The 25720-nt window shown below is 43.3% G+C and overlaps 1 protein-coding gene across 3 annotated transcripts; it reads left to right on the plus strand.

Annotated features, from left to right (window-relative positions):
- The first annotated feature begins 1128 nt into the window (after positions 1–1128).
- On the plus strand, positions 1129–25639 carry wu:fc21g02 (uncharacterized). Of its 3 annotated transcripts, XM_029766104.1 has the most exons (13): positions 1129–1488; positions 3080–3199; positions 4702–4821; positions 9598–9643; positions 10392–10594; positions 10913–10994; positions 13096–13380; positions 15009–15220; positions 15615–15650; positions 16099–16179; positions 21236–21349; positions 22414–22516; positions 22606–25639. In XM_029766104.1, the coding sequence occupies exons 4-13, from the start codon at positions 9598–9600 to the stop codon at positions 22623–22625; spliced, it is 1182 nt and encodes a 393-aa protein (XP_029621964.1). In that variant the 5' UTR covers positions 1129–1488; positions 3080–3199; positions 4702–4821; the 3' UTR covers positions 22626–25639. The 3 variants fall into 3 exon arrangements, with proteins under 3 accessions (XP_029621964.1, XP_029621966.1, XP_029621965.1); XM_029766106.1 differs by lacking the exons at positions 3080–3199; positions 4702–4821; XM_029766105.1 differs by lacking the exons at positions 1129–1488; positions 3080–3199 and having other exon boundaries at positions 4688–4821.
- Positions 25640–25720: the final 81 nt, after the last annotated feature.

Consider the following 25720-nt stretch of genomic DNA (forward strand, 5'->3'; position numbering starts at 1 on the left):
AATGGTACCGGAGCGCCAAGTCTAGGACCAAAAGGCTCCTTAACAGCTTCTACCCTCAAGCCATAAGACTGTTGAACAATTAATCAAATGGCTGCCGGACTATTACATTGACTCCACCCTCCACTTGTTTTGTACACTGCTGCTACTCGCTGTTATTATCTATGCATAGTCACTTCACCCCTACCTACATGTACAAATTACCTCAACTAACCTGTACCCCCGCACACTGACTAGGTACCGGTACCCCCTATATATAGCCTCGTTATTGTTATACTATTGTTTTACTTTTTATTATTTGGTCAATATTTTCTTAACTCTTCTTGAACTGCACTGTTGGTTAATGGCCTTTTCACGGTAAGGTCTACACTTGTATTCGGCGCATGTGACAAATAAAGTTTAATTTGATTTGAAATGTGGCTTGTCCTCGATGGCCCTCACAGTGTTCTATAGGAGCACCATCGAGAGCACATTGTCGAGCTGCATCACAACCTGGTACAGCCACTCCACTGCCTCTGACCCCCCCCTCCCCCAACGGACATTTACCCTGCCTCCACCCCAATGGACATTTATCATTGTTACAGTTGTAAATAGGTAGAAATGTGTTCTGCCCCTGTCCTGCGGACTTCCTACCCCTGCTATAAATTATTTCTATCAATGTGGATTCATACAATTTCTTTCACTTTAGGTTAGAGGCAATACCATTTTAGAGTAAGCTAAACTAGAATGAACACAGGTCTAAATTTGAGCACATGACTTAGGCCTAGGCTCTGAGAAAACATAACGTTTTCTATGCTTCTAAAGGCTGTTAATAGTAAGCTATAACAAGCTATCATTGTCAAACCGTAATTATCATTATTTTGAGAGAATCATCTAGATACATTGTCTCCTCTGTATCTTCTAGACTACTTCATCCCAAATGGCACTCTATTCCCTATAGTGCAGTACTTTTGGCCAGAGCAGTGCACTAAGAGGAACAGGGTGCCATTTGGGACGCCGTTACTGATGAATCAATGTGGGAAGTCACGTGTGCCCTGGACGGGTTTCACAGTGTTAATGCCGCGTTTAAAACAACTGGGAACTCGTGACGTCAGTGATCTTCAGGTCGGAAAGTCGAAGCTCTAGAAAGAGACCCGAGTTGGAATTCCGAGCGGGTTGACCGTTCAAATCGACTATTCCCAGTCGGAGCTCGTTTTTTTCCGATTTCACAGTTGTTTTGAACCCACTAAAGTCGGAGGTCGGAGATTTCCTAGTTCCCAGTTACGAGTTCCCAGTAGATTTGAACGCGGCATAAATACGAGAGGAATTTCTGCCGCGCTGTCTGTCATTCGCAGTCTCACCACGCCCGCGCGTTCATTTCACTACGCTCAGACTACCCTTTTAGTTCTACCATCTCCGGTCACTGGGTGAAGCTCCTCCCGGCAAATAGAGAGAGACACTGTTATGAGGAGAAAAACAGCAAAATAATCACCTGGATTCTTTCATATCGAGGTATGTAGCCGAACTATATCTTCTGCATGCACAATAACAAGTGTGTGTGATGGCCATGTTCACAGCTCAACATTATGTTCCATTGTGTTTTTTAGTTTACTCAGCCCGTTTCTTCGCAACATAGGGAATTGACACTCTTTGTATGTTTTACTTCAATGGTCTTGTTCAGTGATGTTTGTTTGGAATTTGCTTTGGAGATTCTTGTCATATTTATTGCATCGTGATCCATGGTGTCTGGGCGCTTGCGTGCGAGCCTCCCTGTCTCATGTAAGGTGGGTTGTGCGTGTGTGCATATTGTTTTGAGTCAGACTCGTTATCTCCCCGGTCACACAGCGAACCGCACTATAGGCGTTAAAGACCCCGTGCAGTGAAAAACGTGACAATCCTGTGTTTTATGTACATTTGAAGAGTTTCATTCCAAAACTATATATATATCCATGTTCAGAAATGTTGTTTAAATAAATTATTGTTTTTTCACTATCTAATCATGGCATGGGGTTGTTCAATTGCAGACATGTATTTGTTTAAAATCTATGTTCTTGTTTTACTTTTTATTATTTGGTAAATATTTTCTTAATTCTTCTTGAACTACACTGTTGGTTAAGGGCATTTCACGGTAAGGTCTACACTTGTTGTATTCTGCGCATGTGAAAAATTAAGTTTGATTTGAAATGTGGCCTGTCCTCGAGGGCCCTCAGTGTTCTATAGGGGCACCATCGAGAGCATATTGTCGAGCTGCATCACAACCTGGTACAGCCACTCCACTGCCTCTGACCCCCATTTATCATTGTTACAGTTGTAAATATGTATAAATGTGTTCTGCCCCTGTCCTGCGGACTTCCTACCCCTGCTATAATTTATTTCTATCAATGTGGATTCATACAATTTCTTTCACTTTAGGTTAGAGGCAATACCATTTTAGAGTAAGCTAAACTAGAATGAACAAAGGTCTAAATTTCAGCACATGACTTAGGCCTAGGCTCTGAGAAAACATAACGTTTTCTATGCTTCTAAAGGCTGTTAATAGTAAGCTATAACAAGCTATCATTGTCAAACAGTAAGTATCATTATTTTGAGAGAATCATCTAGATACATTGTCTCCTCTGTATCTTCTAGACTACTTCATCCCAAATGGCACTCTATTCCCTATAGTCCAGTACTTTTGGCCAGAGCAGTGCACTAAGAGGAACAGGGTGCCATTTGAGACGGTTTTACTGATTAATCACTGTGGGAAGTCACGTGTGCCCTGGACGGGCTTCAAAGTGTTAATGCCGCGTTTAAAACAACTGGGAACTCGTGACGTCAGTGATCTTCAGGTCGGAAAGTCGAAGCTCTAGAAAGAGACCCGAGTTCCCGAGTTGGAATTCCGAGCGGGTTGACCGTTCAAATCGACTATTCCCAGTCGGAGCTCGTTTTTTTCCGATTTCACAGTTGTTTTGAACCCACTAAAGTCGGAGGTCGGAGATTTCATAGTTCCCAGTTACGAGTTCCCAGTAGATTTGAACGCGGCATAAATACGAGAGGAATTTCTGCCGCCCTGTCTGTCATTCGCAGTCTCACCACGCCCGCGCGTTCTTTTCACTACGCTCAGACTACCCTTTTAGTTCTACCATCTCCGGTCACTGGGTGAAGCTCCTCCCGGCAAATAGAGAGAGACACTGTTATGAGGAGAAAAACAGCAAAATAATCACCTGGATTCTTTCATATCGAGGTATGTAGCCGAACTATATCTTCTGCATGCACAATAACAAGTGTGTGTGATGGCCATGTTCACAGCTCAACATTATGTTCCATTGTGTTTTTTAGTTTACTCAGCCCGTTTCTTCGCAACATAGGGAATTGACACTCTTTGTATGTTTTACTTCAATGGCCTTGTTCAGTGATGTTTGTTTGGAATTTGCTTTGGAGATTCTTGTCATATTTATTGCATCGTGATCCATGGTGTCTGGGCGCTTGCGTGCGAGCCTCCCTGTCTCATGTAAGGTGGGTTGTGCGTGTGTGCATATTGTTTTGAGTCAGTCTCGTTATCTCCCCGGTCACACAGCGAACCGCACTATAGGCTTTAAAGACCCTGTGCAGTCAAAAACGTGACAATCCTGTGTTTTATGTACATTTGAAGAGTTTCATTCCAAAACTATATATATATCCATGTTCAGAAATGTTGTTTAAATCAATTATTGTTTTTTCACTATCTAATCATGGCATGGGGTTGTTCAATTGCAGACATGTATTTGTTTAAAATCTATGTTCTTGTTTTACTTTTTATTATTTGGTAAATATTTTCTTAATTCTTCTTGAACTACACTGTTGGTTAAGGGCATTTCACGGTAAGGTCTACACTTGTTATCGAGAGCATATTGTCGAGCTGCATCACAACCTGGTACAGCCACTCCACTGCCTCTGACCCCCATTTATCATTGTTACAGTTGTAAATATGTATAAATGTGTTCTGCCCCTGTCCTGCGGACTTCCTACCCCTGCTATAATTTATTTCTATCAATGTGGATTCATACAATTTCTTTCACTTTAGGTTAGAGGCAATACCATTTTAGAGTAAGCTAAACTAGAATGAACAAAGGTCTAAATTTCAGCACATGACTTAGGCCTAGGCTCTGAGAAAACATAACGTTTTCTATGCTTCTAAAGGCTGTTAATAGTAAGCTATAACAAGCTATCATTGTCAAACAGTAATTATCATTATTTTGAGAGAATCATCTAGATACATTGTCTCCTCTGTATCTTCTAGACTACTTCATCCCAAATGGCACTCTATTCCCTATAGTCCAGTACTTTTGGCCAGAGCAGTGCACTAAGAGGAACAGGGTGCCATTTGGGACGGTTTTACTGATTAATCACTGTGGGAAGTCACGTGTGCCCTGGATGGGCTTCACAGTGTTAATGCCGCGTTTAAAACAACTGGGAACTCGTGACGTCAGTGATCTTCAGGTCGGAAAGTCGAAGCTCTAGAAAGAGGCCCGAGTTGGAATTCCGAGCGGGTTGACCGTTCAAATCGACTATTCCCAGTCGGAGCTCGTTTTTTTCCGATTTCACAGTTGTTTTGAACCCACTAAAGTCGGAGGTCGGAGATTTCATAGTTCCCAGTTACGAGTTCCCAGTAGATTTGAACGCGGCATAAATACGAGAGGAATTTCTGCCGCGCTGTCTGTCATTCGCAGTCTCACCACGCCCGCGCGTTCTTTTCACTACGCTCAGACTACCCTTTTAGTTCTACCATCTCCGGTCACTGGGTGAAGCTCCTCCCGGCAAATAGAGAGAGACACTGTTATGAGGAGAAAAACAGCAAAATAATCACCTGGATTCTTTCATATCGAGGTATGTAGCCGAACTATATCTTCTGCATGCACAATAACAAGTGTGTGTGATGGCCATGTTCACAGCTCAACATTATGTTCCATTGTGTTTTTTAGTTTACTCAGCCTGTTTCTTCGCAACATAGGGAATTTACATTCTTTGTATGTTTTACTTCAATGGCCTTGTTCAGTGATGTTTGTTTGGAATTTGCTTTGGAGATTCTTGTCATATTTATTGCATCGTGATCCATGGTGTCTGGGCGCTTGCGTGCGAGCCTCCCTGTCTCATGTAAGGTGGGTTGTGCGTGTGTGCATATTGTTTTGAGTCAGACTCGTTATCTCCCCGGTCACACAGCGAACCGCACTATAGGCGTTAAATACCCTGTGCAGTCAAAAACGTGACAATCCTGTGTTTTATGTACATTTTGAAGAGTTTCATTCCAAAACTATATATATATCCATGTTCAGAAATGTTGTTTAAATAAATTATTGTTTTTTCACTATCTAATCGTGGCATGGGGTTGTTCAATTGCAGACATGTATTTGTTTAAAATCTATGTTATTGTTTAACTTTTTATTATTTGGTAAATATTTTCTTAATTCTTCTTGAACTACACTGTTGGTTAAGGGCATTTCACTGTAAGGTCTACACTTGTTGTATTCTGCGCATGTGACAAATCCAATTTGTAAATCGCTCTGGATAAGAGCGTCTGCTAAATGACTTAAATGTAAATGTAATTAAGTTTGATCTGAAATGTGGCCTGTCCTCGAGGGCCCTCACAGTGTTCTATAGGGGCACCATCGAGAGCATATTGTCGAGCTGCATCACAACCTGGTACCCTGCCTCCACCCCAATGGACATTTATCATTGTTACAGTTGTAAATATTTATAAATGATTTCCTGCTGCCCCTGTCCTGCGGACTTCCTACCCCTGCTATAATTCACAGTGTAAAGCTCCTCCCAGCAAATAGAGGCAGGCACTGTTATGAGGACAAAAATATATATTTTTTTCATTATCTAATCATTGCATGGGGTTGTTCAATGACAGACATGTATTTGTTTAAAATCTATCACTTGATGGTTTCATTTCAGAGACAAAATAATCGTATGTTTTTTTTCCAGCAAAATGCTATAGTCTACATACATCCGCCATCCTCTCAGAGAAATCAGTAGCACTGCTAGGTTTTACACAGTCAAATGTAACAAATAACTACATTTTTTATAAAGAACTATACAAATGATACATTTGTGACATTAATGTTTAAAATTTTTTTACAGAAATAATTCAATACAGTAATATGAGATCTGCATGCAAAACATTTACATTTGACATTTTATTCATTTAGCAGATGCTCTTATCCATAACGACTTACAGTAAGTGGATTAACCTTAAAATAGATACTTGAGATACCCACATATCACCGTCAAATATACAGGATATGAACATTCCATTTCAGTAAAACAATTAATAAATAGCGTTTTTCATACACATCTATGAACTATTAATCTGAGAACAATAATATAACAAACACACATGAAGGTACCCATAATCAAGAATTTCTGATGAAAAAACAAATGTGAAAAATTGGTGGATCTAGCATTTTGGGAATAAACTCTTAATTTCCACACTATGGGGTTGGAATAATACTGTGAAAATTATAATAATGCCCTTTTTAGTGTAATAGCTATTTGAAAAGACAGGTTGACATTTCAGACTGTTTTGGTGGGATGGAGTTTTGGCCTGCTTCGTGACATAACCAGGCGGCAAATTAGTTTATAGACCAATAAGAAAGGTCTATTAACTAATTTTTCCCTCCCTCCCCGTTGTCTTCAAACCTCTCTGCCAATAACAGCTAGTTTTCAGTTTTACCCTCCCCACTCCGACCACTCCAAGACAGTCCTAGCAAAATTCTTGCTTGAGAAATGTCTCTTTGCTAAGAAGCTATTTATTTTAAATTTTTAAAATTTTCATTGAAAACAATAACAGTAAGATACTTAATTGTTACCCAGAAATGATTTGACATTGAGATAAAAACATCTGCATTGGACCTTTTAAAGAAAATATTAAATAGTAGACTTCCTTCATTCCTAGAAATCTGCTTGATGTGGTTCTGGTTCATCATTGTTTGTTAGATTTTTGTTGTTGTTGCTTAAATTCCATTGTCTCACTCCCAAAGGAAAAGCATCACTCTCTGTAGATCATACAGCCCCATGTGAACTGCCAGTTCTCTGCAGAGACGGCCACTACTCACTGTAGTGTTCTATGGATCCTCAACAGTTTGAGGCCATTCAACCTCTATGTGATCGGGACGGTTGAGCTAACGTGCGTTAATGTGATTAGCATGATGTTTTAAGTAAAAAGAATATTTCCCAGGACATAGACATATCTGAAATGGGCAGAAAGCTTAAATTCTTGTTAATCTAACTGCACTGTCCAGTTTACAGTAGCTATTACAGTGAAAGAATACCATGCTATTGTTTGAGGAGAGTGCACAGTTTTGAACTTAAATGTATTAATAAACCAATTAGGCACATTTGGGCAGTCTTGATGATACAACATTTTGAACAAAAATGCAATGGTTCATTGAATCAGTCTAAAACGTTGCACATACACTGCTCCCATCTAGTGGCCAAAATTTAAATTGCAACTAGATTCCTAAGTCATATATTTTCCTTTCTCTTGTATTTCAAAGATGATGAAAAAACGCATGTTTATTTCTTTGTATTATCTTTTACCAGATCTAATGTGTTATATTCTCCTACATTAATTTCACATTTCCACAAACTTCAAAAGTGTTTCCTTTCAAATGGTATCAAGAATATGCATATCCTTGCTTCAGGTCCTGAGCTACAGGCAGTTATATTTGGGTATGTCATTTTAGAAGAAAATGGGGAAAAAAGGGTCTGATCCTTATTAAACGGTTATGCTTGTTTCCTAGTTTTTATATATCATGCCGGAGAGACGCTCGAGAATAGGCTATACGTCATAATAAATCATTTATTTAAAAACAAAAACATATTATAAATTGCATGCTATGGGCTACAGGCCTGTTGTGGAATGGTCGACGTAGCCTAATCATAGATATGCTCAGTTTCTTTATAACAACTCTGTAATCATTTCAAGTGACTATGATTAAATTGCTCACCTTCGGTTTAGTGTGGCAATGATTCAAATAAAGTTTCAGAGATTGTTTGATGGTTAGGCTACACAAAGGTATAAAACTATTATAGCCTATCACAGAGCCATATTGCCAGACGATCACGAAATGTGAAGCATCGAATTCCACGCTGCGACTCCCACACTTCTGAAGCGTGCAAATTCCAGAGGATGTGGGTAGCGCGTGTATTTTTCCACGGTGGCTGTGCTGTGTGTGGGAGAGGACCGTAAGCATTACAACAACAGGAAGGGTTGTACAATAAAGTTTGTTCTGAGACAGGACGGGGGTGGGGTGACCGGCCACGTTGTGTAACCTTTCTTTAACTAGGCAAATCAGAACAAATTCTTATTTACAATGACGGCCTACACCGGGCAAACCCGGACGACGCTGGGCCAATTGTGCGCCGCCCTATGGGACTCCCAATCACGGCCGGTTGTGATTCGGGAGCCCACGTTACCTTGGTAACTCCATGGACCCCTAAGTGTCTCAGAGTAGGAATGCTGTGGATCTAGGATCAGTTTAGAGAGGGGTGTCATTATTTCAGTTTTACGATTTGACTTTAATTAACATTCCAAATTGTAAAGGTAAAGCCGCACATAGCCTACATTATTTATCACTATTTGAGCTCAGTTGATTTGCATTATTTGCTCTCATCTCTAAATCCGACAAAAAATCTGAACTCATCATGAGGGGCCGCAGTTTCCCGCAACTTTTTTTGGAAATGTATCTGAGGGCCTCCAGTTTCCCATCACTGCACTAGAAGAACTGCTTCTGACTCATATCGATGCCACGTAGGCCGTTTTCAAATGGATTCGCTGCTTTTTAAAGGCAGTCACTCTTTGTGTTCCATGAAGTTTACTGATTACAATTCTATATATTTTTTTTGGTGGGGGGGGGTTGATCCAAGGGCCTTAAAGGGGGTCTGCGGACCTCTAGTTGCCCATCCCTGTTGCTCTTCACATCTTCTCCTGACCCACTAGAGACCTCATTTCTAGTCTGGACAGGCTGCGGCCAAAATGGCACCCTGTTCTCTATCAAATGCACGACTTTTGACCAGAGCCATGGTCAAAAGTAGTGCACTATTTAGGGGATCAATGCCATTTGGGATGCAACCTCAGTCTCTAGTCTCCTCTATCCGGTACCAAAAGGGTTGAGCCAAGACCAAACAGTGGGAAACACTGTCCTAACATGCCCTACCCCTGCTTGATTACATTTTAGTCATTTAGCAGACGCTCTTATCCAGAGCGACTTACAGTAGTGAATGCATACATTTCATACAATTTCATACATTTTTTTTTTTTTTTTCTGTGCTGGCCCCCCGTGGGAATCAAACCCACAACCCTGGTGTTGCAAACACCATGCTCTACCAACTGAGCTACAGGGAAGGCTGTAACAATCACTCCACCGGTTTTGTTGTGACTATTTAGATTGCACAGAAGACATTTTTGGTGCAGTTGTACTGTATAAAATGATCAGCGTCACTGTAAATTGGGTTGTTCTTTTATTTATCCGTCATTTAGTTACTTTGTTGTTTATTATTTGCTGTTTGTCTGTCTTACCACCCCCCCCCCCACAACCTGTTCATAATATCATTTATCATATTTATTGTGATATGCCAATACTGTCTATGTCAATACAGATGATGTGGAGTCTTTGGATCCTGCTGGGCACTGTTCTCAGTGTGGGTGAGTTGGAGCTTCCTGTGTATTCCCTTATTTTATTTTTTTAAAGAAAGAAAAGACAGTTTAGAAATGACAAAGGGATACAGGGGTGGAGAGGGGAGAAAGCTGGAAAGAACGACAATGATTTTAACCCGGTCTCCAGCCGGGAGTGTCACCAGCACCCCACGGCTCTTCCGTTCTATTAGCTCTTTACATTCCACTGAAAGGTCATGGGGGGAGAAGAAGAAAAAAAACGTGTGAGAACACAGTTGATGGACAAATGAAATCCTGGAGGAGGATTCGGTTGACATTTCAAGATGAATGGACGGGAATGTTCAAAAGTACACTACCGTGTAGGTAGGACCCACTACTGCTACTACTACGTCGAAGTCATTGTATCTGTTACAGCTCCTGCACCACACCTTCCTACAACACCAACTGCATTAGTTAACAGCAGAAACCTAGTGCCCGTCACTAATGGCACCCTATTCCCTATATAGGGCACTACTTTTGACCAGGGCCCATTGTGCACTTTATAGTGAAGATAAGATGCCATTTGGGACAAAGACCCAAGTCAGCAGATGTCAAGGATTTGTAGATAAAAGTTGTTAAAAGGGTTTCAAGCTACATTATCTGTATTTACCACTGGTTCAGATAATGTTGAATAAAATGTGTTAATCCTCGCTTCCACACTCTCTCTCTCTCTCTCTCTCTCCCCACTTTCGCTCTCATCCCTATTCTTCCTCTCTTTCTCTCTCGCTCTTTTTCTCAGATGGCTACGTGGTGCCCGACCTGCACAAGCGTCTGTCCCACGGGAGTCAGCTGAAGATCTACCTCCCGAAGAGTGCTGAGAAGCTGGAGTTCACCCCCGCTGTAGAGCCCCTGAAGATATACCTGTACTGGGAACGTGGATCCCGGTCCATCAGGGGAAAGGTGTCTGGGACAGGAACCGACAGGAACTGGTCTCTGGACAAAGTGAGTGACTGTCTCTTTAATTGTCCAAGTCAAATTTCCCCTCGGGGACAATAAAGTATATCAAATCAGATCATACCACCAGAGGTCATTGAGGGGGGGTTTGAGGGGATGGTATCCTACTTATAACAAAAAACACCACTTGGTTTTGACTGGTACTATTAATATTACTTAACACCCGTCCCACCAATGCACCTACCATCCTCTATCTCTTAATTTAATATATTATTAAAACATTTTTGTGAAGAGATTTTAAATGCGCTTTTAAATAAAGTTTGATTGGATCGTCCCTGTTAAGTGTTTGACCTTTGCCCCCTGAAGGTGACTTACAAGGACCAGGGGACCTATGTCCAGAGAGACTACTGGAACAAGGAGATCTCCTCACTCAAAGTGGCCGTGACCAGTGAGTGTTTTGCATGTTATTTAAAGGGATATTTCGGGATTTTGGCATGAAGCCTTTCATCTACTTCCCCAGTCAGATGAACTCGTGGATACCATTTTTATGTCTCTGCTTAAGTTTGAAGGAAGTTGCTAACTAGCGCTAGAACAATTGCTAACTAGCGTTAGCGCAATGACTGGAAGTCTACAGGAACAGCTAGCATGCTCTAGAGCTAGTTAGCATCGGCTCGCAAAACTACCCCTAACTTCCTTCATACTGGACGCAGAGACATAAAAATGGTATCCACGAGTTCATCTGACCCTGAGACTATGGCTATCCCTTTAATTATTGCCCTTTGTTATTGTCAGATAGTGTACAGAACTTTTTTGTCTTGGCCTTTTGTCTCTCTTTCTCACTCTTGCTCGCTCCTTCCTTCTTTCTCTTTCCACCTACTCTCTCTCACCCACCCCCCTCTCTCTCACCCCTTCATGTACAGTCGTGGTCAAAGGTTTTGAGAATGACACAAATACTAATTTTCACAAAGTCTGCTGCCTCAGTTTCTTTAGATATTTTTGTCAGATGTTACTATGGAATACTGAAGTATAATTACAAGCGTTTCATAAGTGTCAAAGGCTTTTATTGACAATTACATGAAGTTGATGCAAAGAGTCAATATTTGCAGTGTTGACCCTTCTATTTCAAGACCTCTGCAATCTGCCCTGGCATGCTGTCAATTAACTTCTGGGCCACATCCTGACTGATGGCAGCCCATTCTTGCATAATCCATGCTTGGAGTTTGTCAGAATTTGTGGGTTTTTGTTTGTCCACCCACCTCTTGAGGATTGACCACAAGTTCTCAATGGGATTAAGGTCTGGGGAGTTTCCTGGCCATGGACCCAAAATATCAATGTTTTGTTCCCCGAGCCACTTAGTTATCACTTTTGCCTTATGGCAAGGTAATCCATCAAGCTGGAAAAGGCATTGTTTGTCACCAAACTGTTCCTGGATGGTTGGGAGAAGTTGCACTCGGAGGATGTGTTGGTACCATTCTTTATTCATGGCTGTGTTCTTAGGCAAAATTGTGAGTGAGCCCACTCCCTTGGCTGAGAAGAAACCCCACACATGAATGGTCTCAGGATGCTTTACTGTTGGCATGACACAGGACTGATGGTAGCGCTCACCTTGTCTTCTCCGGACAAGCTTTTTTTCGGATGCCCCAAACAATCGGAAAGGGGATTCATCAGAGAAAATGACTTTACCCCAGTCCTCAGCAGTCCAATCCCTGTACCTTTTGTAGAATATCAGTCTGTCCCTGATGTTTTTCCTGGAGAGAAGTGGCTTCTTTGCTGCACTTCTTGACACCAGGCCATCCTCCAAGTCTTCGCCTCAATGTGCGTGCAGATGCACTCACACCTGCCTGCTGCCATTCCTGAGCAAGCTCTGTACTGGTGGTGCCCCAATCTCGCAGCTGAATCAACTTTAGGAGACGGTCCTGGCGCTTGCTGGACTTTCTTGGGCGCCCTGAAGCCTTCTTCACAACAATTGAACCGCTCTCCTTGAAGTTCTTGATGATCCGATAACTGGTTGATTTAGGTGCAATCTTACTGGCAGCGATATCCTTGCCTGTGAAGCCCTTTTTGTGCAAAGCAATGATGACGGCACTTGTTTCCTTGCAGGTAACCATGGTTGACAGAGGAAGAACAATAATTCCAAGCACCCACCCTCCTTTTGAAGCTTCCAGTCTATTATTCAAACTCAATCAGCATGACAGAGTGATCTCCAGCCTTGTCCTCGTCAACACTCACACCTGTGTTAACGAGAGAATCACTGATATGATGTCAGCTGGTCCTTTTGTGGCAGGGCTGAAATGCAGTGGAAATGTTTTTGGGGGATTCAGTTCATTTGCATGGCAAAGAGGGACTTTGCAATTAATTGCAATTCATCTGATCACTCTTAGTAACATTCTGGAGTATATGCAAATTGCCATCATACAAACTGAGGCAGCAGACTTTGTGAAAATTAATATTTGTGTCATTCTCAAAACTTTTGGCCGACGACTGTACACCCTCCTCCCCTCTTTCTCTCACCCTTTTCCTCTAATGCAATATTTTCTTCCTTTTCTCAGCCAGGCGTGAGTACACAAAGTGCGTGGCGGGCGAGGAACTCCACATCTCATTGGAAGGCATCAACCAGGCCGACGCCACGCTCTCCTTCTCAGGTGCCAACGTCAACGTCACCCTGGTGCAGGCTGGGGCAGTGGTGGCCCAGGACCTCCCGGACTACTGGAACCGGGTCAAGACCCTTTCCACCAAGATCAGCATCCAGAATGTCAACACCTCGGACGTGGGCCACTACACGCTGAAGGACACGAGAGGCCGGGTGGTCTCCATCGTCAGGATGGAACTCACAGGTTGTGGTTTTGCTGTGTTGCCATAGATTGTTAGTTAGCTCTGCAGCGTTACTTCTACTGAGTTATCATGTGTGTGTTGGGAGGGATACCTCTTCACTCCAAACCTTGGTCTGCACAGACGCTGTCTGCGTTCCAAATCATGAAAAAAAATCTACTGTTATTTGTCACATGCTTCGTAAACAACAGGTGTAGGACTAGTGAAATGCTTACTTACGGGCCCTTCTCAACAATGCAAAAGGAAAATAAAATAATAAATGTATAATACAAGGAATAAATCCACAATGAGTAACGATAACTTAGCTATATACACAAGGTACCAGTACCCAGTCGATGTGCAGGGGTATGAGGTAATAAGCCTTATTATAAAATGTATAAAAATAAATAAATAATCGTCATTCATTTACCCACAAAACCCCATAATGTCAAAGCGAAGACATGTTTTTAGAAACTTTTGTAAAATACAGAAATATTGAGCTCAGGTGCATCCTGTTTCCATTGATCATCCTTGAGATGTTTCTACAACTTGATTGGAGTCCACCTGTGGTAAATTCAATTGATTGGACATGATTTGGAAAGGCACACACCTTTCTATTTAAGGTCCCACAGTTGACAGTGCATGTCAGAGCAAAAACAAAGCCATGAGGTCGAAGGAATTGTCCGTAGAGCTCCGAGATAGGATTGTGTCGAGGCACAGATCTGGTGAAGGGTACCAAAAAATGTATTCAGCATTGAAGGACCCCGAGAACACAGTGGCCTCCATCATTCTTAAATGGAAGAAGTTTGGACCCACCAAGAGTCCAAGAAGGCTGTAATGTAACAAAATGTGAAAAAAGTAAAGGGGTCTGAATATTTTCCAAATGCACTGTACATACAGGAAGGGGTAAAGTGACTAGGCAACAGGATAGATAATTAACAGTAGCCGCAGCGTATGTAATAAGCACCCCATGGCACCCTATTTAGTACACTGGCCTCTGGTCAAAAGTAGTCCACAAATATCCAAGTATGCTTAGTTCATAGTAGTAACACATTGTAAGTAGTAACAAGTCAGAGAGATACAAACTGGTGCTGTATAGAGACAAGTGGTGTTGGCTGTATAGAGACAAGTGGTGTTGGCTGTATAGAATTCTTAGAATTAAATGACCTCTGTTAGGTCATGTTGAAGTTTGAGTATGTAATGGAAATAGACACAGCATCAGGATCCCTTCCCCAACGGTCTGGTTTACTGGCCCTTTGTTCCAAATGGCACACTATTCCTGATATAGTGCACTACATTTGACCAGGGCCCATAGTGGAGTAGGGTGCCATTTGGGATACGCGTTGTTTGGCTCGCAGCTCACATGTCTCTGTCACTAATTAGTTGGTTATTTGTAGGACTACAGGGCTGCTCAGTAAGCTATGGGGTAGTGGGAAAGAGGGGGGTGGGGTGAGAGGGATGTGAGGGGGGATAGAATACAACATGCATAGAGTGAAACACATGTTGTCTGTCAATCACTCCCTCATGTTCCCCTTACGGCTTTGTAATGTCTCCCAAATTAACTTCCTCGTCTCGCTCCTTCTGCATCTCTCTCTCCCTCTCCTCCCTCCTCCCTCCCTGTCCCCCTCGCCCCCCCCCCCCCATCCCCCTCCAGACAAACATGAGAGTGAAGCAGGCAACCCCCTCATGGCCCTCCTCCTCCTGCTTGGTATACCCGCCAGTATCTGCTTCTGTTGCCGGAAGAGGATCTTCAAGAACAAATCCCCCGACACCACCACCATCCAGCTGGACAACCCCGAGACTCTGCACCCCCCTCCCGGCTACAACACACCCGGAGGAGGGGTGTCCCCTGGACCTGGTGTCCCGGTGAGGGATAGTTACAGTGAGGGGAAAAAAGTATTTGATCCCTAGCTGATTTTGTACGTTTGCCCACTGACAAAGAAATTATTTCTTTGTCAGTGGGCAAATGTACAAAATCAGCAGGGGATCAAATACTTTTTTCCCTCACTGTAGATGGTGGCTTGGCTACAAAATGGCACACGATTTTCGCCATAGGTCTCCGGTCAAAACTAGTTCACTCGGGAATATTGTGCCATTTGGGACAAATCCCTTGTAGAAGTTGACCTTAGGTTCCTCCCTCTAATCTATCTCCCCTCGTCTCCCATGCTGTGCTATTATGATAATGACATTGTTGCAGTAATGCATGTTGTTTTGTTGTTGAACTGTAATAACTTGACTTTTTTTTCTGTGGTTCTTGCAGACGTTCTATCATGGCCCAGGCCCAGATCCTAACATGGTACATTATCCATTTATTCTTATTCATTTAACTACATACTGTGGTGTGTTGGTTTGTGCATGCCTTGTATTTTATATGTCATTGGAATAGATAGTGATTCTATATAAGTGTGTGTGTGTGTGTGTGTGTGTGTCGTTTTCTTATCTTCGTCTTGTCATGAACCATAATGTGTTGAGTATATAAGTCCTATCTAACTTTGGGAACTGTGGTTGTCCATGTTAGTATCTGTTTATGTACAGTACTTGTATGAGTATATAGTATTCAATTCAAAATACTTTATTTATCCCACAAGGGGTAATTATGTAGGCAGGAGTGCAGATACATAAAAATAGCATCCAAGAACATACAACATAATCACAACTACACAACACCAAGAGTGTTTGAGTATATGAAAGTATATGAGTCCCTCTGTTTTACTGAGGGAACTGTGGTGCTCCTCCATGTACAGGAAGGTTACCCTCAGGTTCACCCTCCCCCCAACCCTGGGATGCCAGGCCAGCCTCAATGGACCGGACCCCCACCTCAACCAGTGAGTCCATCTCTCCCCTCTCACCTTCATAATTTTTTCTCTCATTTTGTACGTTTGCCCACAGACAAAGAAATGATCAGTCTATAATTTTAATGGTAGGTTTATTTGAACAGTGAGAGTCAGAATAACAACAAAAAATCCAGAAAAAAACGCATGTCAAAAATGTTAAAAATTGATTTGCATTTTAATGAGGGAAATAAGTATTTTACCCCCTCTCAATCAGAAAGGTTTCTGGCTCCCAGGTGTCTTTTATACAGGTAACGAGCTGAGATTGGGAGCACACTCTTAACCTCTCTAGGGGAGGTGGGACGAAATCATCCCACACTATTCAACAGCCAGTGACAAATCAGAGCACCAAATTTAAAACCACAAAATGTTATAATTCAAAGTTCTCAAACATATGACTATTTTACACCATTTGAAAGATAATACTCTCGTTAATCTAACCACATTGTCCGATTTCAAAAAGGCTTTACAGCGAAAGCAAAACATTAGATTATGTCAGGAGAGTACCCTGCCAAAAATAATCACACAGCCATTTTCAAAGCAAGCATATATGTCACAAAAACCAAAACCACAGCTAAATGCAGCACTAACCTTTGATGATCTTCATCAGATGACACTCCTAGGACATTATGTTATACAATACATGCATGTTTTGTTCAATCAAGTTCATATTTATATCAAAAACCAGCTTTTTACATTAGCATGTGATATTCAGAACTAGCATACCCACCGCAAACTTCCGGTGAATTTAATAAATTACTCATGAGTAACGTTCACAAAATACATAACAATTATTTTAAGAATCATAGATACAGAACTCCTTTATGCAATCGCGGTGTCCAGATTTAAAAATAGCTTTTCGGCGAAAGCACATTTTGCATTATTCTGAGTGCATAGCCCGGCCATCACGGCTAGCTATTTTGACACCCACCAAGTTTGGCCCTCACCAAACTCAGATTTACTATAAGAAAAATTGGATTACCTTTGCTGTTCTTCGTCAGAATGCACTCCCAGGACTTCTACTACAACAACAAATGTTGTTTTGGTTCCAAATAATCCATAGATATATCCAAATAGCGCCGTTTTGTTCGTGCGTTCAGGTCAGTATCCGAAGGGTGACACGCGAGCGCATTTCGTGACAAAAAAAATCAAAATATTCTATTACCGTACCTTGAAGCATGTCAAACGCTGTTTAAAATAAATTTTTATGCTATTTTTCTCGTAACATAGCGATAATATTCCAACCGGGCGACGTTGTATTCATTCAAAGGCTGAAAGAAAAAAATGGAGTAGTCTCGTGGACGCGCATCTCCAGTGTCACTGTTCCCAGCCTGACCACTCACAAAATCTCCTGCTGTTTTTCACCCAGAGACAGGAGAGACGTCATTCCACTTTCTGGCGCCTTCCGAGAGCCAATGGAAGCCTTAGAAAATGTCACGTTACAGCAGAGATGCTGTATTTTCGATAGAGATGCCACAGAAGGAGAACAAATTGTCAGACAGGGCACTTCCTTTATGGAATCTTCTCAGGTTTTGGCCTGCCATATGAGTTCTGTTACACTCACAGACACCATTCAAACAGTTTTAAAAACTTTAGAGTGTTTTCTATCCAAATATACTAATTAAATGCATATTCTCGTTTCTGGGCAAGAGTAGTAACCAGTTTAAATCGGGTACGTTTTTTATCCGGCCGTGCAAATACTGCCCCCTAGCCCCAACATGTTTTAAAGGAAGTGCTCCTAATCTCAGTTTGTTACCTGTATTACATTTACATTTACGTCATTTAGCAGTCTTACAAATTGGTGCATTCACCTTATGATATCCAGTGGAACAACCACTTTACAATAGTACATCTATATCTTTTGGGGTGGGGGGAGTGTTAGAAGGATTACTTAATCCTATCCCAGGTATTCCTTAAAGAGGTGGGGTTTCAGGTGTCTCCGGAAGGTGGTGATTGACTCCACTGTCCTGGCGTTGTGAGGGAGCTTGTTCCACCATTGGGGTGCCAGAGCAGCGAACCGTTTTGACTGGGCTGAGCGGGAACTGTGCTTCCGCAGAGGTAGGGAGGCGAGCAGGCCAGAGGTGGATGAACACAGTGCCCTTCTTTGGGTGTAGGGACTGATCAGAGCCTGAAGGTACGGAGGTGCCGTTCCCCTCACAGCTCCGTTGGCAAGCACCATGGTCTTGTAGCAGATGTGAGCTTCAACTGGAAGCCAGTGGAGTGTGCGGAGGAGCGGGGTGACGTGCGAGAACTTGGGAAGGTTGAACACCAGACGGGCTGCGGCGTTCTGGATGAGTTGTAGGGGTTTAATGGCACAGGCAGGGAGCCCCGCCAACAGCGAGTTGCAGTAATCCAGACGGGAGATGACAAGTGCCTGGATTAGGACCTGCGCCGCTTCCTGTGTGAGGCAGGGTCGTACTCTGCGAATGTTGTGGAGCATGAACCTACAGGGTCGGGTCACTGCCTTGATGTTAGCGGAGAACGACAGGATGTTGTCCAGGGTCACGCCAAGGCTCTTAGCACTCTGGGAAGAGGACACAATGGAGTTGTCAACCGTGATGGCGAGATCATGGAACGGGCAGTCCTTCCCCGGGAGGAAGAGCAGCTCCGTCTTGCCGAGGTTCAGCTTGAGGTGGTGATCCGTCATCCACACTGATATGTCTGCCATACATGCAGAGATGCGATTCGCCACCTGGTTATCAGAAGGGGGAAAAGAGAAGATTAATTGTGTGTCGTCTGCGTAGCAATGATAGGAGAGACCATGTGAGGATATGACAGAGCCAAGTGACTTGGTGTATAGCGAGAATAGGAGAGGGTCTACTGGGGACACCAGTGGTGAGAGGACGTGGTGCGGAGACGGATTCTCGCCACGCCACCTGGTAGGAGCGACCTGTCAGGTAGGACGCAATCCAAGAGTGAGCCGCGCCGGAGATGCCCAACTCGGAGAGGGTGGAGAGGAGGATCTGATGGTTCACAGTATCAAAGGCAGCAGATAGGTCTAGAAGGATGAGAGAGAGTTAGCTTTAGCAGTGCGGAGAGCCTCCGTGACACAGAGAAGAGCAGTCTCAGTTGAATGACCAGTCTTGAAACCTGACTGATTTGGATCAAGAAGGTCATTCTGAGAGAGATAGCAAGAGAGCTGGCCAAGGACGGCACGCTCAAGAGTTTTGGAGAGAAAAGAAAGAAGGCATACTGGTCTGTAGTTGTTGACATCGGAGGGATCGAGTGTAGGTTTTTTGAGAAGGGGTGCAACTCTCGCTCTCTTGAAGACGGAAGGGACGTAGCCAGCGGTCAAGGATGAGTTGATGAGCGAGGTGAGGTAAGGGAGAAGGTCTCCGGAAATAGTCTGGAGAAGAGAGGAGGGGATAGGGTCAAGCGGGCAGGTTGTTGGGCGGCCGGCCGTCACAAGTCGCAAAATTTCATCTGGAGAGAGAAGGGAGAAAGAGGTCAAAGCATAGGGTAGGGCAATGTGAGCAGGACCAGCGGTGTCGTTTGACTTAACAAACGAGGATCGGATGTCGTCAACCTTCTTTTCAAAATGGTTGACAAAGTCATCCGCAGAGAGGGAGGGGGGGATAAAAGACACCTGTCCACAGAAGTATTCAATCAATCAGATGCCAAACTCTCCACCATGGCCAAGACCAAAGAGCTCTCCAAGGATGTCAGGGACAAGATTGTAGACCTACACAAGGCTGGAATGGGCTACAAGACCATTGCCAAGCAGCTTGGTGAGAAGGTGACAACAGTTGGTGCGATCATTTGCAAATGGAAGAAACACAAAAGAACTGTCAATCTCCCTTGGCCTGGGGCTCCATGCAAGATCTCACCTTGTGGAGTTGCAATGATCATGAGAACGGTGAGGAATCAGCCCAGAACTACACGGGAGGATCTTGTCAATGATCTCAAGGCAGCTGGGACCATAGTCACCAAGAAAACAATTAGTAACTCACTACGCCGTGAAGGACTGAAATCCTGCAGCGCCCGCAAGGTTCCCCTGCTCAAGAAAGCACATATACATGCCCGTCTGAAGTTTGCCAATGAACATCTGAATGATTCAGAGGACAACTGGGTGAAAGTGTTGTGGTCAGATGAGACCAAAATGGAGCTCTTTGGCATCAACTCAACTCGCCGTGTTTGGAGGAATGCTGCCTAAGACCCCAAGAACACAATCCCTACCTTCAAACATGGAGGTGGAAACATTATGCTTTGGGGGTGTTTTTCTGCTAAGTGGACAGGACAACTTCACCGCATCAAAGGGACGATGGACGGGGCCATGTACCGTCAAATCTTGGGTGAGAACCTCTTTCCCTCAGCCAGGGCATTGAAAATGGGTCGTGGATGGGTATTCCAGCATGACAATGACCCAAAACACATGGCCAAGGCAACAAAGGAGTGGCTCAAGAAGAAGCACATTAAGGTCCTGGAGTGGCCTAGCCAGTCTCCAGACCTTAATCCCATAGAAAATCTGTGGAGGGAGCTGAAGGTTCGAGTTGCCAGACGTCAGCCTCGAAACCATAATGACTTGGAGAAGATCTGCAAAGAGGAGTGGGACAAAATCCCTCCTGAGATGTATGCAAACCTGGTGGCGAACTAGAAGAAACGTCTGATCTCTGATTGCCAACAAGGGTTTTGCCACCAAGTACTAAGTCATGTTTTGCAGAGGGGTCAAATACTTATTACCCTCATTAAAATGCCAATCAATTTATAACATTTTTGACAGGGGTTTTCTGCATTTGTTGTCGTTATTCTGTCTCTCACTGTTCAAATAAACCTACCATTAAAATTATAGACTGATCATTTCTTTGTCAGTGGGCAAATGTACAAAATCAGCAGGGGATCAAATACTTTTTTCCCTCACTGTATCTCTCTCCCCCAACCAGTGAGTCCATCCATCTCTCCTTCACTCTTTCTCTCTCCATCTGTTCATTATACCAGTATGGTTATTGTTAGGAAACCCTCATAGTATCCCTGTCAGGTGTGAAACTCCTCAGGAGAAGAAACAAGGAAGACAAAGAGTGTGACCGTGTTGTTTTGTTGTGGTTTGTTTCAGTGCTTCAACCCAGGCTACCCCCCCCAGGACCCTATGTACCCCCCTGCCCAGCCCCCACAGTGGAATGGCCCACCACCCAACCAGCCACAGTACAACCCTGGTGCTCCTCCGATGGTAGGGATTTATACTCTTCTCTACCCTACCCTCTTAGAAAAAAAGGTTCCAAAAGGGTTCTTCGACTGTCCCCATACAAGAGCCCTTTTTAGTTTCAGGTAGAACCCTTTTGCATTCCATGTATAACCCTCTGTAGAAAGGTTTCTACCTGGAACCAAAAAGGATTATCCTATGGGGACAGCCAAAGAACCCTTTAAGGTTCTACATAGAAAAAAATGTACTAAGAGTGTACTCTTTTCTATTCCACTCTATGCTAATCTACCCTATTCGATTCTATTCTACACAACTCAACAAATCAGCCCCTACTCCTCTTCCCTCTATTCTACGATCTAACTCTGCCTCCCCTCTGAGCACTAACAGTAGAGTGGGCCTCCTAACCAGTACCCTGTGGCTCCTCTGAGCACTAACAGTAGAGTGGGCCTCCTAACCAGTACCCTGTGGCTCCTCTGAGCACTAACAGTAGAGTGGGCCTCCTAACCAGTACCCTGTGGCTCCTCTGAGCACTAACAGTAGAGTGGGCCTCCTAACCAGTACCCTGTGGCTCCTCTGAGCACTAACAGTAGAGTGGGCCTCCTAACCAGTACCCTGTGGCTCCTCTGAGCACTAACAGTAGAGTGGGCCTCCTAACCAGTACCCTGTGGCTCCTCTGAGCACTAACAGTAGAGTGGGCCTCCTAACCAGTACCCTGTGGCTCCTCTGAGCACTAACAGTAGAGTGGGCCTCCTAACCAGTACCCTGTGGCTCCTCTGAGCACTAACAGTAGAGTGGGCCTCCTAACCAGTACCCTGTGGCTCCTCTGAGCACTAACAGTAGAGTGGGCCTCCTAACCAGTACCCTGTGGCTCCTCTGAGCACTAACAGTAGAGTGGGCCTCCTAACCAGTACCCTGTGGCGCCGATGGTATATCTCTACTCTACTTAACCGTTGCATAGTGTCTTTTCTCACTCCACTTCCCTCTTTTCCTTTGTGGTTGTCATATTCCGCTCTGGTTTTGATCCTTCTCATCTCAGAGTGTAGTTAGTAGGTGTGTGTGTGTGGAAGCTTGCGTAACTGTGTGTCTTTCAGGGGTATGCGCCGGTGATGTACAGCGCCCCCTCAGGGAAGGAGGAGATAAAGATGGAGAACATGTCTCCTGCTGATCCCCTCCTTGCCCATCCACCCCCCCCAGGTCAGTCCTCACTCACTCTCTCATACGCACATACACCCTCTCACACACATATACACACACACCTTCTGACATTGTTCCCCCCCCTCCAGGTCCCCCCGCCCACCTCTGAAGCTCTGCACTCCACAGACGGAGCCTTCCAGTTCAACATCGACACCGGAAAGAACCCCCCCACCAACTTCCTGTAGAACGCCTGTCATCGGTCCAATCGGGAGCGGCCTTAGTAATGTTGCCACAGCGCCGTCCCAATACGGTTCAATGGCTTCCTTTGCTCATATCCTTGACTGTGACCACTTATATAAATGGGGAGGGATAGGAGAGGAAGCAGTATGTTGTAGATGTAACTGTAACCTAGACATTGCCCCTCAGATCACCTATCCAGCCTTTTCTGGTGAGTGTTGTACTGTTTTCTGACATAAGACATATTATTATACCTTTAAAAAGGCATATTTAGATGACCCCCGTTAAACCATGGGGCCTGTTTGCGATTCAAACTAGGGAGGTGTTAAACAATGGAAGTGTTAATGAATTTCCCTGCAAAAAACAGAGATCTATTCTCACAGATACCTGTTTTTTGGTAACAGGGTCTGTGAAAAAAACAGGTTTGATTTCTAGGTGGTTTTTAATGTACTCCCTACCCCTTTCACATATACAAAAAAGAAAGTAACCAATGTAAAAAGAAGGGGTTTTGTCTCTGTGTAAATGTGATATTAGTGAAGGAAAGGAGATCATTTAAAAGTACTATTTCCTGTATAGCTGTGATGAAGTCAATCAAAATGTCTGGGGAAAAAACTCCCTACCCTTCTCCAGAAGTGTGCACTGATTCACTCCCTCTCGTGCATTTAAGCATTGGATTGGTGCAAAAATGGCTTGAGGGAGTTTCCACCATATTCCCAGTCCATTTATTTTTAGAAGGGGAGTGTACAAGAGAATTGGAATGTAGCCAGTGTGTAGCCCATAGAGAAGGATTAGAGGCCTCTAGTGGCCAAAAGGCAGTATTAGCATGGGCAGCGCCATTGAGGGCTTCCACCAATTTAATGTACGGCATCTATCAAACACTCTGGTCGTGTTCCCCTGTGGAGACGCTGCATGCATCAACCAATGGTTGCGTGCCACGTCATAGACTTTGCCTTCGTGCTCAGTCGATAACATGTGGTTAGCCGATACGTAAAATAGCTATCCAAGAGTTGTAAGATCTGGCATTCGTCAGCAACGTTTGAGGAGAGGAACACAACCGATAACTGCCTTTCAGGGTTCAACTGGAACCAAACATATTTATATTTAAACAGTGTGTGTGTGTGTATATATATATGCAAATACAATCAGAAATGCCTTTACTTGCCAAAGTATAGCTGTTTGTCATTATAAGCATGGTGCATCATTTTAGTTCTACATATGAAACTGTGATTTCAACAGAGTATGTAGTCAAATAACTGTTCAGGCAGTTTATTAATACACTGGGAGGGCGCCATTTTATTAAGATGTTATACAACATCTGCACCCCCCTCAAAAGTAGTGCACTATAGGGTGCCATTTGCAACACATATCATCTTGGTTTAAAAGGCGGCACATTTTGGTATTTAAATATAAAATCCTATTTATCATTTTTAATGTCTTTTAAATAATGAAGCACTCCTGAAGGTTTTACAGACAGTGGGCGCGTTCGAGCGGATCACTTTTGTCAAGTCGGTGGCCATCGTTGGTCACCACCTTTCAAAGTGTGATGCATTATGGGGATAAAAATGATCCCACTTGTGCCTACATGTCGACTGCATGAACTCTACAAAAACCATGTGATCAAAGGTCATGAAGTTTTGACTGCAAGTTTCTGCAGTTGCTCTTCACCAACTTCATCCATCACCTGCATTGTGGGATGCTCGATTGTCAACCAATCATTAGGGTGTTTTTGTTTGACCCACACGAACGTGACCAAAGCCATGACTGAAACAGGAACCAACTTTGCCTTGATTTATGTATACAGTGGATATATACAAAATTAATGTGACATGAGTCTCATTGTACCATGCGAACACATGATTTCAAATTATGATTGTGTGATATGGGAGTTGGAGACATGATTATGTTAACGTTATAAAGGAATACTTTTATAACAATGGCAACACTGCTATGTTCATCTGAGATTTGTGGTAAAACCATGTGCCCAACTTTTGGCTGTCGCAGTTGCTCCTCCCCCAATTTCACTCCTTGAATGTTATCTAGTCGTTTGCTTAAGCCTTATCACGCAAACACACCCAGTGCCTTCATGTCCTCTACCAAGGGGAGATTGTCCTGGGGTGTATTCATAAGTGCACAATGAAGCAAACAGTAGCAAAACTTTTTGCAATGGAAACAAGCATTTATTCTGGGGGACAAATTCAGTTAGTCCATACCCGTTACAACCTGGTTGCTTCCGTTAGGTTCCTAATGAATGTACCCCTGGTCAGGTCAGGGGGACAGAAATTAATTTTACATTATTAGATTCAGGGACAGGTCATTTCCTGACCATGTAACCAGAACAGGAAAAACTCCTGGCCCTAGTTGGTCAAGGAGATAACCTCAATTGGAGAAGGTCAGATGCCGCTTGACCACGCTTAAACTTTTGGAGTCACTTTGAAAACGTTCTTCCAGAACTGCTTTTCTCACCAACTGTCTCATCCCCCTACACACACACGCTTTAAAAGGAACGGACAGATCTCAAATGTAGTTTAATAGGAAGTATGTATCCGTTTGTTTTATTTGAGAACTTGTTTGTGTTGTATGCTGCCGTAACTGGAAAGGAGTGGCTCAGTTGGTACAGCATGGTGTTTGCAACACCAGCATCGTGTGTGTGCAACACCAGGGTTGTGGGTTCGATTCCCATGGGGGGCCAGTACAAAAAACAAAAAAATACAACAAAAAAAATGCATGAAATGAAATGTATGCACGCACTACTGATAAATGACTAAAATGTTAAATGTAAAATGAAAGGTGATCAGTGTAGACAAGAAGAAAACATGATTTCCAATGCCATATCGTTAGACCTTATGGAATGTTTAGTGTGTTTCTATTATACGAATATCAAAAGCATTTATAGTAGAATAGTCTGTATGACATGCATATATCCACCTCAATAAACAGAAAACACCATACTCTGTCCGTCTGTTTCCTTTAAAACAAGCCAATCATATTTGCTGTCAATTCTGTTTCACACACAAATTAACTAAGATC

The sequence above is a fragment of the Salmo trutta genome, chromosome 11, assembly GCF_901001165.1.
Source record: "Salmo trutta chromosome 11, fSalTru1.1, whole genome shotgun sequence".
Lineage (NCBI taxonomy): Eukaryota > Metazoa > Chordata > Actinopteri > Salmoniformes > Salmonidae > Salmo > Salmo trutta.

Coding starts and splice junctions, on each gene's coding strand:
- wu:fc21g02 (XM_029766104.1), top strand. CDS start 9,598: ATGATGTGGAGTCTTTGGATCCTGCTGGGCACTGTTCTCAGTGTGG. Junction 10,995..13,095: donor ACTCAAAGTGGCCGTGACCA/GTGAGTGTTTTG, acceptor TCCTTTTCTCAG/CCAGGCGTGAGTACACAAAG. Junction 15,651..16,098: donor CAGGCCCAGATCCTAACATG/GTACATTATCCA, acceptor CTCCATGTACAG/GAAGGTTACCCTCAGGTTCA.